This window comes from Sorex fumeus, unplaced genomic scaffold (genome assembly GCF_029834395.1).
Source record: "Sorex fumeus unplaced genomic scaffold, SorFum_2.1 ptg000111l, whole genome shotgun sequence".
Classification (NCBI taxonomy): Eukaryota; Metazoa; Chordata; class Mammalia; order Eulipotyphla; family Soricidae; genus Sorex; species Sorex fumeus.
This window is the reverse complement of record NW_026606168.1, coordinates 10,826,539-10,840,429: the sequence shown is the minus strand read 5'-3', so window position 1 is coordinate 10,840,429 and position 13,891 is coordinate 10,826,539. Positions and strand designations below refer to the sequence as shown.

Sequence of the window (13,891 nt, the reverse complement as noted above, 5' to 3'; positions counted from 1 at the left end):
CTGATCACATGCTCCATCTGCGTGCTGGTGCCCTGGTTTTGATCCCCGGCACTGCAAAGCCTTTCCCCCATCCCCCACCTCCCGCCAACAAGCGTCCCTCCCACACACACACCTCCAGCCAGGATCTCATAAAACTGGAAAGCTACCAGAGATCTTAAAAGTGAGGACAGGGGCTGGAGCGATAGATAGCACAGCGGTTAGGGCGTTTGCCTTGCACGCAGCTGACTTGAGTTTAATTCCCAGCATCCCATATGGTCCCCTGAGCACCACCAGGAGTAATTCCTGAGTGCAGAGCCAGGAGTCACCCCTGTGCATAGCTGGGTATGACCCAAAAAGAAAAAAAAAAGGTGAGGACAATGAGACCCAGCATGGAACGGGACTCTTTGCTGGAGCCTAGAGTCAGTCAGAGCTGGCAGACCGGGGCTTGTAAGGACAGGTTCTCAGCAGTGCCCCCTGGGATGGAGCTGGCGCCACCCAGTCCTTCCCCCAACTTCATTGCTTCCCCACGCAAGTTCACTGGCTATCTGGGGAAGAAGCAGCGGAATTCACCAAACAGTTCTCTGTCTCCAAGTGCCCAAATTTCACCAGATGATTTCTTTTTGCAGGGGGAGGGGTGTTGGTGAGGTGGGCCACAGCCGGTGGTTACTCAGAGGTTATTCCTGCTTCTGTATTCAGGGATCACTCCTAGCTCCTGGTAGGTTGGGGAGACCCTGTGGGATTCTAGGAATTGAACCCAGATTGGCTCCATGCAAGGCGGGCACCTTACCTGTTGTTGCTATTTCTCTGGCAACCCCTCCAGATGGTTTCTATAAAACCACACAACTGATGTCATGGGATGGAGCCAAGAAGCCCCACCTCCCAAAGGGCATGTTCTTGCAGTCACTGAGCATCTGTATGGGCCCAGGCAAGTGCAAGGGTTGTGGCAGAGGGCACATGAATCTGGCCCCAGGCTGCCTTGCTTTTGCTGCTTCCTGGCTGTGTTATCTTGGATAAGCTACCTTAACCTCTCTGTTTCCTCCATTTCTACCCCTGTAAAAGGGCAAATGAAAGGCCAGAGACATAGTACTGGGGTTAAGGAGTTTGCCTTGCACACAGGGTTTGATCCCTGCACTAAATACAGTCCCCCTCCCCCACTCCCCACCTCCTCAAGCATAGCGTCGGGAGTGTTCCCTGAGCACAGAACCAGGAGTGAGCCCTGAGCACTGCAGGGTGGGGCCTCAAAACAAAACAAAACAAAAAGGCGAAAGACAACATAAATTAACGCCTGAGACAGGGCTGCCTCTGACTGAGTCCGACTGCACTTAGATCATGTCTGCACAGAGTAAATGCTTCCTCCACAAAATGGGAGCTGTGTCGTCACCACAGGCAAGAGCTTTGATTTCATCCTCTCTGGAGAGAGGGACCATAACTCCTCCATCCCTGGGTTGTTATGAAGATTAAATGAGATAATGCAAGAAAAGTGCTTGGCACGAAGAAGAGCCCGATAATGCTAGTTTCCTTCCTTTGCCCTCTTTGCCTGTCATTTGGACCAGCCGAAGCACAATTGGATTTGTGAGTGTTCTGCCGGGCCCAAGTTTCCTGCCCGACTCCACCGACCTCCCCCAGCTCCGAGGCCTCCCAGGAGTCAGCCTGGCTCGCTCCATCCTCTGGCGCCAGCCCACTGTCCTGCCACTGAGCCTGTCTCCAAGTAGGCCTGCACTGCCGGCTCCTTCCAGGACCCGTTGGAGCCCCGTGTCCCTCTCAAGTCTCGGACTGGGACTGTGCCCCGAGTTCAGCTGTGTTTGGTTTCAGAAGGGCTCTCACTTTCCCAAAATAGGCAACAAGAGAGGCAGTTGCCTGGCAGGGCGCTGACTCACTTTCCCCGGACCCACTTTCTTTTCTCGAATGCGCTAAGTGGCACCCCTGCAGCTCTCTGGCCTGTCTCTGGGTGCCAGTGGAGAGTCCAACCCCCATGCCGAGAGGGGCACAGCCTGGCAGCTGCTCCCCGCCCTCCCCCACTCACCCCAACTCCTGCCCCTCACTTCCTCAGGACAGTTTTCTGGGTCCTGGGTCTTGGTCTTGCTCCCCGCCTAGGTGTTTGTGGCCCCTATGTTGACTCTCCCTGCTGGGCTGCAGGTCAGCCAGGAAATCCCTCCCCCAGAGCACTCACTTGCCCACCACCAGCTGCAGGTTCTGCTACCCCCAGAATCCCCCACCAGCATGTCCAGGCTAGTTTGCTAGGGACACTCTCTGTGACCCAGGAGTGGACCTTGGCTCTGTTCTCACAGTCAGGCGGGGTCCAGTTCCTAAACATGATTTGTTTCCTCTCCTCTCTCTCTCCTGAGCCCTCCCGCTTACAGATCACATGGGATCTCTGGGGGGCCGGGGAGGTGGTACAGGGGTGAGGGCACATTGCAGAAAGCAGGCACCCGACCCAGATTTGAGCCATGCTCCCCTAAGTCGTATTAGGTGCTGCCCCAGAGGCCCCGAGCACCACCGGGATAGCCCCGGTGGTCTCCGGCACCAGGACCCGGGCATCACCACATCCTCAGACCCTCAGTAACTTTCCCAAAATATGCAACGAGCTGGGCGTCCGAGATTGGCTGAGAGCCACTGAACCGCCCACTTTATTGGCCGAGAATCACCGACCCACTGCCTGATTGGTCGGGAATCACCGACCGCCGTCTTGATTGGCCAGGAATCACTGAACCGCTCACCTGATTGGCTGAGAATCACCGACCGGCATCCTGATTGGCCGAGAGTCATTGAGTGGTCCTGGGGCCCTCCCTGAGCACAGCTGCTGTTTCCCCCCAACCGAAGAAAGACACTCTTGCCTCCTTCACAACCTTCCACCCTCTGGGACGAGGGGTCCTGACTCCACACGCCCCCTCCAGCATCTCCCCCCCACCACTCCCAAAGGCTGAGCGGTGTGTGTGCCGGGTGGGCCCTGAGACCCGAGCACGGGAGACCCCCGCTGAACCCCTCAGAGCCCCAGCTGGGAACCTGCGCGCCCCACACGCCTGTGTCCCCGCCGGGACTGAGAAAAGTTCCACGCGAGGAAAGAAACCCCGGGTGGGGGTCAGCAGGAGAGCTTTTGCCTGGCATGCGTGGGCCTTGGGTTCGATTCCTGATACCACCATACCAAGGGGCATGGAAGGGAACAAATCTATTGCCTCATCTGCCTCGGTTAATACCACCCTCTTCCTTCCTCTTTTGTTTTCCTTTTGGGGTCACACCCAGCGATGCTCAGGGGTGACTCCTGCTCTGCACTCAGGAATTACTCCTGGGGGTCCTTGGGGGACCATATGCTGGGGAGCGAACTTGGATCGGTGCGTGCAAGGCAAACACCCGACCCGCTGTCCTAGCACTCCGGCCCCATCCTTCCTCTTATTGCCAGCCCAGTCTCTTCCTCTTTCTGGGGGTGCTGGGGTCATCGTGGTTGCCGGTTGTAACCTCGTGTGTCACGGTGGGGAGAGGGGCACCTTCTGTTTTGTTCACATAAAGAAGGCGGAGTTCCGGGGCAGGGGTGAGGTGCTGAGGACTTTTCTTTCTGCAAAGGGGGCAGCAGGCCACAGGAGTTTGGGGACCTTCGCTGACCACCCTTATCTTGTGTGCATTTGCCCTGTGGCATACCTCTGCTCTCATGCCCTCTGCCCATTTAGATGGCATAGCGGGAGGCTGCCAGGGCTCCTACGTGGCTGATACACCCTTGCTCAGTTCTGCTCTCCTCTCCCGGCCTCTGAAACAAACTCCCCTGACTTGTGTGGGAGGGAGGGCAGGGTAACCTCTGGGGAACCTTCATGATCCCAGCTCCCACGGCAAAGTGGCAACCTAGAAATGGCAACTAAGTGGAAAAAAAATGGACAAATGCTAATGGGCTTAAAGCACCATCTGCACCTTCCTTTTTGTTTGGTTTGGTTTTGCTTGCGGGGGCCACACCCAAGCAGTGCACAGGAGTGACTCCTGGCTCTGTGCTGGCAAGGGGGGGAGGGGAGGCACTCCCTGGAGTACTGGGGGAGGGGGGAGGGGAGAACCAAAGAGTGCCAGGCTCCAACCCAGGCCCCCTATCGGCACAGTATGTGCTCAGCCCGCTGAGCTGTCATCCCTCCAGCCCCATAAGCCTCTTCCCAGGAAAATAGCTGTCAAAGGTAAATAAATATTCTAATACGAGACAACGCGTTCTTGATGAAGGTTGAGTAATCCAAGCCGTGCCGCTTAGGGTGTGAGGGCGCACGGGGTTCCTGTGCTCTCTTACATAGGCTGGGGCTGAGCTAGCGAGGAGAGCTGCCTTTCACTGACTGAGCCACCATCTGCCTCTGGGACAGCTCGACAGGTGCCCCCCGGCCACAGGACCTCCCCCAGAACTCTCGCCAGTGGCCGCTCCTGCTGCTCCCAGTGGACCCTGGGCCTTTCCTGAGCTGCCCACTCTCACCCCAGACCCAGACCCTCCCCAACACTGCCTCGGCCTCCCTGTGCCCGGAGTGTGCTGGCCCCTGACTCACGTCCTCTAACCAGCATCATCTTAGCAGCTCGAGTCCAACACTATGGGGCACAGAGCCCCTGATTCTATCGCCCTGCTCTGTGTTTCCCCTCATCCCACTGTGCCAGGCAGCACCTGGGGTCCCAGGAGGGAAGGGCCTGTGCCTGTGTAGGTGGGTACTCCCCCCCCCCCCCAACACACACACACACCAACATCGGAGTCTGAGCAAGTGCTCCTTGGAAACCGGTCCTAAACTGGGTTTAAGCTAGTGAGAAGAGCTGCCTTTCATTGACTGGCCACCTTCCGTGCAGGAGGCAGCTTCTAAGCAGTTGTGTGGTCACTGATGCTCATTTGGCTGTCAAGTCCTCCTGGCAGAGTGGGCAGAGTGAGGGACTGCTGGCGGCCATGTACGAACCTGGAGCCGGGAGTGGGCTCCCTCCCTGCTGAACTCTCGCTCACCTGGATTCATCTGCCCCACTGCACACAGCAACCAGCAGGCGCTTCTGCTCGTCTTCCTCCTGCACGGGGCTGCAAAGCAAACCTGAGGGTGAGGGAGGCCGAAGGGCCAAGCTGTGGGACAGACCCACGGCAGCCGCCTTTGCAGAATATGCAGGTAACCTACGGGGCCAACCACCAGAAATTGATGGAGCAAAGCAGAGCCCAGATCGTGTGGGAGGAGAGTCCTGACTCACACCATCATGTATAACAGCTCTGCTGGCCACGAAGCCATGGAGGTTACAACAGAATGTCACAGAATGAGTCCCTTCTGCGTACACACACACACACACACACACACACACACACACACACACACACTAATGTTCCTAAAGAAAATCAAACAAGGAGCATTGGTGAGCGATAGACCCGGGACTGAGAGCATGGGGGGGGGGGGGGGCATGTCCCTGTACCTTTTGCTTAATATTTTCTATTTTTCTACAATAAGCAAAATTACCTTGCCTAGTGAAGACAAAAGAAAAACATCACTAAGAGAAAAATACAAAATGTTCAATATCTTCCTATGGGTCCCAGATCAGGAGTGTGGGGAAGGAAAAAAAAGATAGCATAGAGCTGAAAGTAGACTATAGACCGAACATGATTGTCACCCATTGCCTCTTTTGCAAACCACAACACCCAATAAGGGAGAGAGAGAACAAAAGGGAATGCCCTGCCACAGAGGCAGGGTGGGATGGGGGGATGGGGGGTGGGAGGGACACTGGGATCCGTGGTGGTGGGAAATGGGCACAGGTGGAGGGATGGGTATTTGATCATTGTATAATTGAAACCCAAGCACAAAAATTTATAAGTCTACAACTGTACCTTATGATGTCTCACTAATAAATAAAAAAAAAAGAAGAGAGAGAGAACAAGGGGGAATGCCCTGCCACAAGTGGTAGGGTGGGATGGGGGGGTGGGGGGGTGGGAGGGATGCTGGGACCCGTGGTGGTGGAGGATGGGCGCTGGTGGAGGGATGGGTATTCGATCACTGTATAACTGAAACCCAAGCACAAAAATTTTTAAGTCTATAACTGTACCTCATGGTGTTTCACTAATAATAATAATAATAAAATAAGATAGCATAGAGGGTCCAAGAGGGAGTACGTTGGGTAGGTAGCTTTACTTTGCACATGTCTGGCCTGGGTTTGATCTCTGGCACCCCATATGGTCCCCAAAGCACCTCCAGGAATCATCCCTGAGTGCAGAGCCAGGAACAAGCCCTGAGCACTGCCAGGAGTGGCCCAAAAACCAAAACCAAAAATAAACAACAACAAAGCAAACAACCCCAGTTGATGTGCTTCCCTCTGAGGTGAGGACTATTCTGAGTTAGCCCCGTTTTACAAATAAGAAGACTGAGGCTTTTAGAGCTTAGCAAGTTTTTAAAAGAGGACAGAACGGAAGGCAAAAACATCCTTGGGGGATGGAGCGCTAGCACAGCGGGTAGGGTTTTTGCCTTGCAGGCGGCCGACCCAGGTTTAATTCCCAGCATCCTATATGGTTCCCTGAGTACCACCAGGGGTAATTCCTGAGTGCATAAGCCAGGAGTAACCCCTGAGCATCGCTGGGTGTGACCTAAAAAGAAAACAAACAAAAAAAATATCCTTGGGCTTTTAAAAATCCTTCTTCGAAAGGAGAACACTTGGCCCAAAGCACAGAGGGTAAATCGCTGGGCACTGATCGTGTGAGTGGACGATGGAGGGGCACGTTCTCGAGGGACCTCACTGCCAGGCTGGGGACTCAGGATAGCCAGGACACCAGTGAGTGAGGGAACAAACACCTCCACGGAAGTCACTCTGCTCAGCTGAGAGCTGGCACCAAGAACCACCACAGCAAAACCCCTGGCCGCGTTGGGAGAGCCTGGCTGCCAGGGACTCTTACAAGAAGAAGTGCTCGTGGAAGGCTGGGTTTCTGCAGTCGGTCACCGTCTGCGTCTTCTGACATCGGAGCTGGGGATCCTCGGGGATCAAAGAAATCTGGAGGGAACAGAGCAGGTGTTGGCTGACCCCATCAGCAGACTCTGCTGCTTTCTGAATTTAAGGCTTCCCAGGTCAGCGTCTGTAGTGGCGGCCTCTGACAGCCATGGGCACAGAAGGAGCCACCCAGGCCAGCCAGGAGCAGGGAGGGGACCCCAGGCTGGGGCCTCAGCATGGGGCGGGGCCGGGAGAGCTGTCACAGGCCCAGTTAGAGATGGGCAGTTTCTCTCTCCTGAGCTCCTAGCAGTGGCTCTGGGCTGGGTTTCCCCAGACTCAAGGGCTTCCTCTGCCCAGCTCCCAAGGCCATGCTTGCCCTCTGCCAGGTCACTCCTTGCTTGCGTCTGATTTCCTGTCCCCACTCTGATCTGTCACAGGCTCCAAAAGTGTGCAGTGGTCACTCTGGGGGATGCTGGCCTGCAGTAGATGTCATTGGACAGGACCTGTCCCTGGAAGGAGCTTCCTCTGGACACTCCCTTTACTCTAGCCCCCCCAAATCCAGCCATCCTGCTTCCAGTTTTGCATAAGGAGAGGAGCGAAGACGTTGCTTTCTTTGTGGGGGTGGCGTTGGGGGGAAGGGTTTATCACACCCCAGCAATGCTCAGGAGTGATCCCTGCCCGATCCTTGATGGTGCTTGAGGGACCAGATGCAGCGCTAGGGATTGAACCAGGGCTGGCTGCATGCAAGGCTTTACCCCCATACTATCTCTCCAGCTCCAGGCTGTGGCTCTTCAGGAGAAGGTTTGGAATTATCTGTGAATCTCCACCCTCCATACTCTCATGGGTGCCTGAGGAGGAAGCTAAGATCACATATCACATACCAGCTCTTGGGACAAGGGAGCAAGCTCAGAGATTAGCTGATCCTGGCTCAACCCCATGGACTTCTGGGGGGGCTCTGAGGGTCCCTGAATGGCCGACGGTTCCCAGCCCTTCAAGGTCCGAGCAGCAGCCCACCCTCCCACCCAAGCGCTGAGCCGTCCGTCCACTCTGGTTGGCTGAATTTCACCAGGACTGGGCCCTGATCCCCCTGAGCACTATTTTGGAGTCACCCCCAGCTCCAGCTCCCCTTCCCCCGGCAAGCAGATTTCAACTCTTATAGGAAGCCCTTGCAACCAAGGGACCCTTCCTAGCCCAGCACCATAACACTGGGTCTCAATGCATGCCTAATGACCATATAAGGGCCTGGTGACTGCCACCTCCCAGAAGGTGCTGGCACCTTGGGACTCAGTCCAGTGACTGGGCCCACAACCTCTACCCACCTGCAGACCATCACATACCTTCACGTAGGAGTCGCAGACGCCAGGTGCTTTGCTCATCAGGCCTTTGCCTTCCATGACTAGAGCGAGACGGAAATGGCAGAGTGGGTGGGTGGGTCCCTCTGCAGGTCTTGGCCGCATAATAATATTGGGCGGTTCTCCCTCGCTGGTCTCTCTGTCTCTCACACACAGGCAGCACCCTCCCGGCAGAATGACGTGGGCATCTGGACCCTCACTTAACTGGGGGGCCTCCCACATATGCTCAGGAGCACTGGAAGCCCCTGTGGTGAGTTTCAGGGGGTCACGAGGGTCTGAGGAAGTGGTACAGCTCAGGCCCTGTGGTGCCAGGGATCCCTGGGACAACCGACTGCTCAGACCCTCCAGGGTTGCACCCAGAGATGCTCTGAGAACCAGGTGGTACCAGGGATCAAACCTTGGTGGGGCTCATGCTAGGCGCACACTCTAGCCACTGGACTATCTCCCAGCCCCCCTCACTTAATATTTAGTGGTGTAAATGAGTCTGGGGTGGAGCGAAGATGGGGAGAGACAGTAAATTCCCCCCAAAATCCCAGATGCACAGGAGTGACAGGGCTGGAGAAACTGTCACCCTGCCAACCCCCTGCACACAGCCTCTTCGGGTGGGGCGCCGGGCTGAGAGCGCCCCCTGCTGTGCTGTGTTGGCAGACAGGCCACAGAAGGCAAAAAACTGGGGCTCCAAGGCAGACACACAAGAAGCAGGAACACAACCCTACTTCTCACTGGCCAAAGAAGCTGCAGCAAGTGACATCCCCTTCCTGAGAGACACGATCTAACGTTTCTTGGTGGGTTACAAATGATAAGAACATTCACATGTCACATGGTAGTTATGGTAACTCAATAAGAGAATGTGAGGGGCACAGCAGGTAGGGCATTTGCCTTGTATACGACTGACCCGGGTTCGATTCCCAGCATCCCATATGGTCCCCCGAGCACCGCCAGGAATAATTCCTGAGTGCATGAGCCAGGAGTAACCCCTGTGCATTGCCCGGTGTGACCCAAAAAGCAAAAAAGGAAAAAAGAAAAGAAAAGAAAATGTGATGGTTGAAGAGACAGGGAAGGGAGGGAGGGAGGGAGGGAGGGAGGGAGGGAAAAGAAAGACTGAAGTACTCAGCAGAGAGTCTACAGAATAAGCAAGCTTGGCTAAGGGAAGGAGTAATTGCGGCACAGGAGAGGTGGGTGCAGGAAGGCCCTGTCTCTTTGCTGTCTTCCTTTCTGTTGAGTTGAGGGTGCCCTGGGGTGTCTCTAGGACAGTTCTCTACTCCTTGCTCCTCTCGGGGCCTAAGGCATGAGGGGGGAGTGGAGCTGACCAGGACAGGACGCGGGGCCTGAGCCTGGGGTGAGGCCAAAGCAAACTGGCAAGACAAATGCAGGAGCGGAGGCCAAGAAGAACTTTGCAAAAACTGTTTGCACAGCTGGAGGCTGGCTCGGCGGCAGAGAACACCCTTCAGCCTGCACTGCTTGGGAACTTCACCTTAGAACTCCCAAGGCCAGGACAGCCGTGGGGCGATGCCCGGGGCCTGCTGGTCTCCTCTTCCCACTCTCCTAGTGACCTGCGTGCACCATTCCCCTGGCGGGGTGTGGTCCTGGAGGACAGGTAGGAGCCTGATGAACCCCTGGGATTATCTGTCCCCTCCCCCACCCCCGGTGACACAGCCTCTCTTCCTGCACCCCCACCCTGTACTGCTGGTGAAGATATGTCCTGAGCAGACCAGAGTGATGCGGGCTGTTTGGGACAAAGAAGAGAAAGTAACATATCCCAGCCAGGTGGCACAGGGGTGATTTTTAGAAGGTGGAGCAGGGAATGAGGCGAAACGAGCCTTAAAGTCCTGAGTCTTGATGGTGATTACGGCAGGCATGATTCTTGTAAAAAAAATCAGAGTGCGGCAGAAAGATTGCATTCATCTGGGGAACATAAAGCAACAAAATGGGAGACTAACACCCAGGAGTGGCTGAGATTAGTACCAGGAGTTTTGCTCCATGACTTGGAGGCCAGTCACACGTGCTAGGGGAAAAGGAAGCTCAGATAGAGAAGAGAGCACCGAATAAAGGGTGTTGTGAGGATCCTCCCAGGGTGGGAGAAGCATGCTGAAAGTAGACTATAGACCAAACATGATTGCCACTCAATGCCTCTCTTGCAAAACACAGGACCCAAAAGAAGAGAGAGAGAACAAGGGGGAATGCCCTGCCACAGAGGCAGGGTGGGCTGGCGGGGATGGGGGGTGGGAGGGATGCTGGGACCCGCGGTGGTGGAGGATGGGCGCTGGTGGAGCGATGGGTACTTGATCATTGTATAACTGAAACCCAAGCAACTGTACCTCATGGTGTTTCACTAATAAAAAAAAATCAGAGTGCGGGAGAACTATTTTCTAAAAGGAACTCAGAAGTAACTATAGGCTCTATACATGCACATATAGGCTATAATATGCATTATGCATGAATGTCATCTCAATAAATAAAGGGGAGAGGGACCCAGGTTTTTCTTAGATTTAAGGGGCTGTGGCACAAAGGCCCAGAGACATGAGCAAGCATGTGGCATTCAAGGAAGTGTGCACAGGATGGGAAGATAAGGGCACGCAGGGGGCGGCAGTATACTGGGACCATAGCAGAAGCTTTGTAACTCAATGGAAGGCGGCCAGGTTGCTCGATGGACAGATGCAGCACCAATGCCCCGGTGGCACACAGGACCTCCTACCAGGCCCCTGCTCAGTGCCAGACCCCCCACCTTTGCTGTGCCCAGTCGAGGCAGATGGACATTCAAGTATATCTTGCTTTCTGACACTCAGGTCTCTGCACTGATGGCTCCCCCTCTAAGGGATACTGTGCCTTGCCTGCTCCCTTCAGCCAAGCTCATATCTCCTTCAAGGTGTGCGTGAGCACCAGCCTGCTTGATATGTCTTCCCTGCTATTGGTGACACCTAGACAGAGCTAGGTGCTGCTCTTAATGTCCCAGGCCCTAGTCCAGAACCAATGCCCAATTCCTATGGAGGCATTTATGGCTATCTATCTGACTTGATCAACACTTATTTGAAGGTTGCCACATGCTGGGCACTGACTTGGATAGTGCACTAGCGTTAATGCATGTAATTCTTACAATCATCCATAAAGTAGGCACTGTCATTTGACCTAGGAGAAAACTGAGCTGCTTAAATTTTCTCAGCAAGTATATTACTAGAGCCAGAATTCAGCTCTAGAATCATTCTAAAGTTTCTGAACACCACCACAATATTCTGCCAGAGATGGATGGATGGATGGATGGATGGATGGATGGATGGATAGATGGATGGATATGGGTGGGTGGGTCATGAATGGATGGGTTGGTAGGTGGGTGGACAGTTGGATGGAAGATGGATAGATGAGGAGATAGATGGGTGGATGGGTAGATGATGGATGGATAGATGGATGCGTGGGTAGATTGGTGGATGATATATGAATGGATGGATGGATGCATGGATGGATGTGTAGATGAATGAGTGGGTGGCTGGGTGAATGGACTTATGGGTGGGTGGATAGATGGATGGGTGGGCATTTGGATGAGTGGTGGGTAGGTGGATGACAGATGGTGGATGGTTAGATAGATCATTGGATGGATGATGATAGATATGTGGACGGTTGAATAGGTCATTGCATGGATGAATAGTTGGATTGGCAGGTGGATGGGTGGATGATGGGTGGATAGATGGGTGGATGGTTTCCTGGATAGATATAGGTGGGTGGATGGGTAAACAATAAATGAATGGATGGATGGATAAATGGATGGATTCATGGGTGATCTGTGGATGATGAATGTTAAAAGATCATGAAGAAGGAAGAAGGAATAAAAAGAGTGGGAAAATAGGGAAACTCTTCCATGGCCCTAGTCCCTGGGGACCAAGGTTGGTGCAGAAGTTCCTAAGGCAGGAGCAGTTCCAAGCTGCAGGGAGAAGGCATACTGCATACACTCCATCTGCATCGGAGCAGATCCAGGGTCTCTAGAAAGAACCTTAAGTAAACCCCCACTTTTTCCCATGGATATTATGCAGGGCACTATTCAAAGATGAATAGAATAGCAGCCCCGTCCCATGTTAACACTGTCCCTGGTTCCAGTCTTTTGCTGGCCGACCAGGAATTCAGTTATACTCACTGTGAAGTAGCAGCACCCGGTCCTGGGCTTCGATGGACAGTTTCAGCTGACCTAGAAAGACAACCAGAGGGAACTTCATCTCTGGGTAGGGAGGAAAGTGGAGGAGGCCGGTGACAGAAATGCTTCTTAGCCTTGCGAAGCAACTCAAAGTTCTGTGCAGTCTCTGAGGTGAAGGAGGTTCACAAGTCCCTAAGTTCCAAGGAAGCCCCGGCCACCACCAGGCCCAGACCTCTGGAACCTTAGCAGCATGGGATTAGACAGTGTCCCTGCCCTGCTAAAGGCCCAGTGCACAACCAACAAAATCCGGCTCCTGCAGCTGCCAGAGAAGCAGGGCCTCTTCACAACTGATCTCTCAGAGAAGCCAGAGAGACGCCTGCAGTTGATTGTCACAGCTCCAAAGCTCCTGAAGTGTGCAGCCAACATATGCAGCTGCACAGAATCTCCAAATGTCACAGAACTGACAGCCGAGCAGAAATACAGAAAATTAGATGGGAAAACTGGGTGGAAGCACACTAAGCTCACTAAGTAGCACTGTAGCACTGTCCTCCCTTTGTTCATTGATTTGCTCGAGTGGGCACCAATAACCTCTCCATTGTGAGACCTTTTGTTACTGTGTTTGGCATATCGAATACGCCACGGGGAGCTTGCCAGGCTCTGCCATGCGGGCGGGACACTCTCGGTAGCTTCCCAGGCTTTCCTAGAGGGACAGAGGAATCGAATCTGGGTTGGCCGTGTGCAAGGCAGATGCCCTAACTGCTGTGCTATCGCTCCAGCCCAAGCTCAATACGTAAGAACAATAATACAGAAGGTACAACGGGCTCCTAAAGCTCAGTAAATCCTCAGGCCATGACTTTAGCAACATGATGATGAGATTTGTGTTGTAACAAGCAATAAAAAGTAAATAATTTTGTGCCTGCTAAGGAAACAGGCTTGGAGGGCTTGGCAGGGGGGTCGAGGCGGGGGGAACTAGAGACATTGATTGAGAGAAGGGCATATTGGTGATGGGACAGGTGTTGGGATACTGAATACCTAAAACAACTGCATTGTGAACAACTTTGTAAATTGGAGAATGAAGGGTCCATACTCCTTGGTCAGGAGTATGGGGAGGGTGAGGGTCAGCCAAAACCCTCCAGTTTGGGAGGTCCCAGCTAGCTCTGAGGAGGCAGAAAACCATACAAGGATGCAGGATCAATGAGTTGGGGCAAGTGAGAGAGAGAAAGAGAGAGAGAGAGAGAGAGAGAGAGAGAGAGAGAGAGAGAGAGAGAGAGATCAGCTGGGGCAGAGGGATCCTTCAACATCAATGCTACCTTCTTCACAGAATCCTGACACCCCAAAGAAAAGGGGAGTTTTCCCATGACATTGGATTACTAGCTTTCTGCTTAACGTAGGCTCCAAAAACTAGCATCATCAGGAGCATTTGGGAGTTAGAAACTCTGAGTCTTGGGTGTCCCCCAACTCCAGGTCTACTAAATCCAAATCTGTGATTGAAAATTATTACCAGGGATCAGCCTTGATTTCTGGGTGGTAGGCCCTGTCCCTGAGCCCATTTAGA

General features: G+C 53.8%; 1 protein-coding gene across 1 annotated transcript in view; it reads right to left on the bottom strand.

Moving 5' to 3' along the window:
- The window catches only part of RGS3 (regulator of G protein signaling 3), a 135,883-nt gene that overhangs the window by 108,538 nt on the left and 13,454 nt on the right, over positions 1 to 13,891 (bottom strand). The window contains exons 2-5 of the mRNA XM_056135385.1: positions 12,340 to 12,390; positions 8,202 to 8,260; positions 6,833 to 6,927; positions 4,919 to 4,987 (exon numbers count right to left, since the gene is read on the bottom strand). Of these exons, the coding sequence (XP_055991360.1) occupies positions 4,919 to 4,987; positions 6,833 to 6,927; positions 8,202 to 8,260; positions 12,340 to 12,390 (274 nt within the window). The remainder of the gene's footprint in view (positions 1 to 4,918; positions 4,988 to 6,832; positions 6,928 to 8,201; positions 8,261 to 12,339; positions 12,391 to 13,891) is intronic.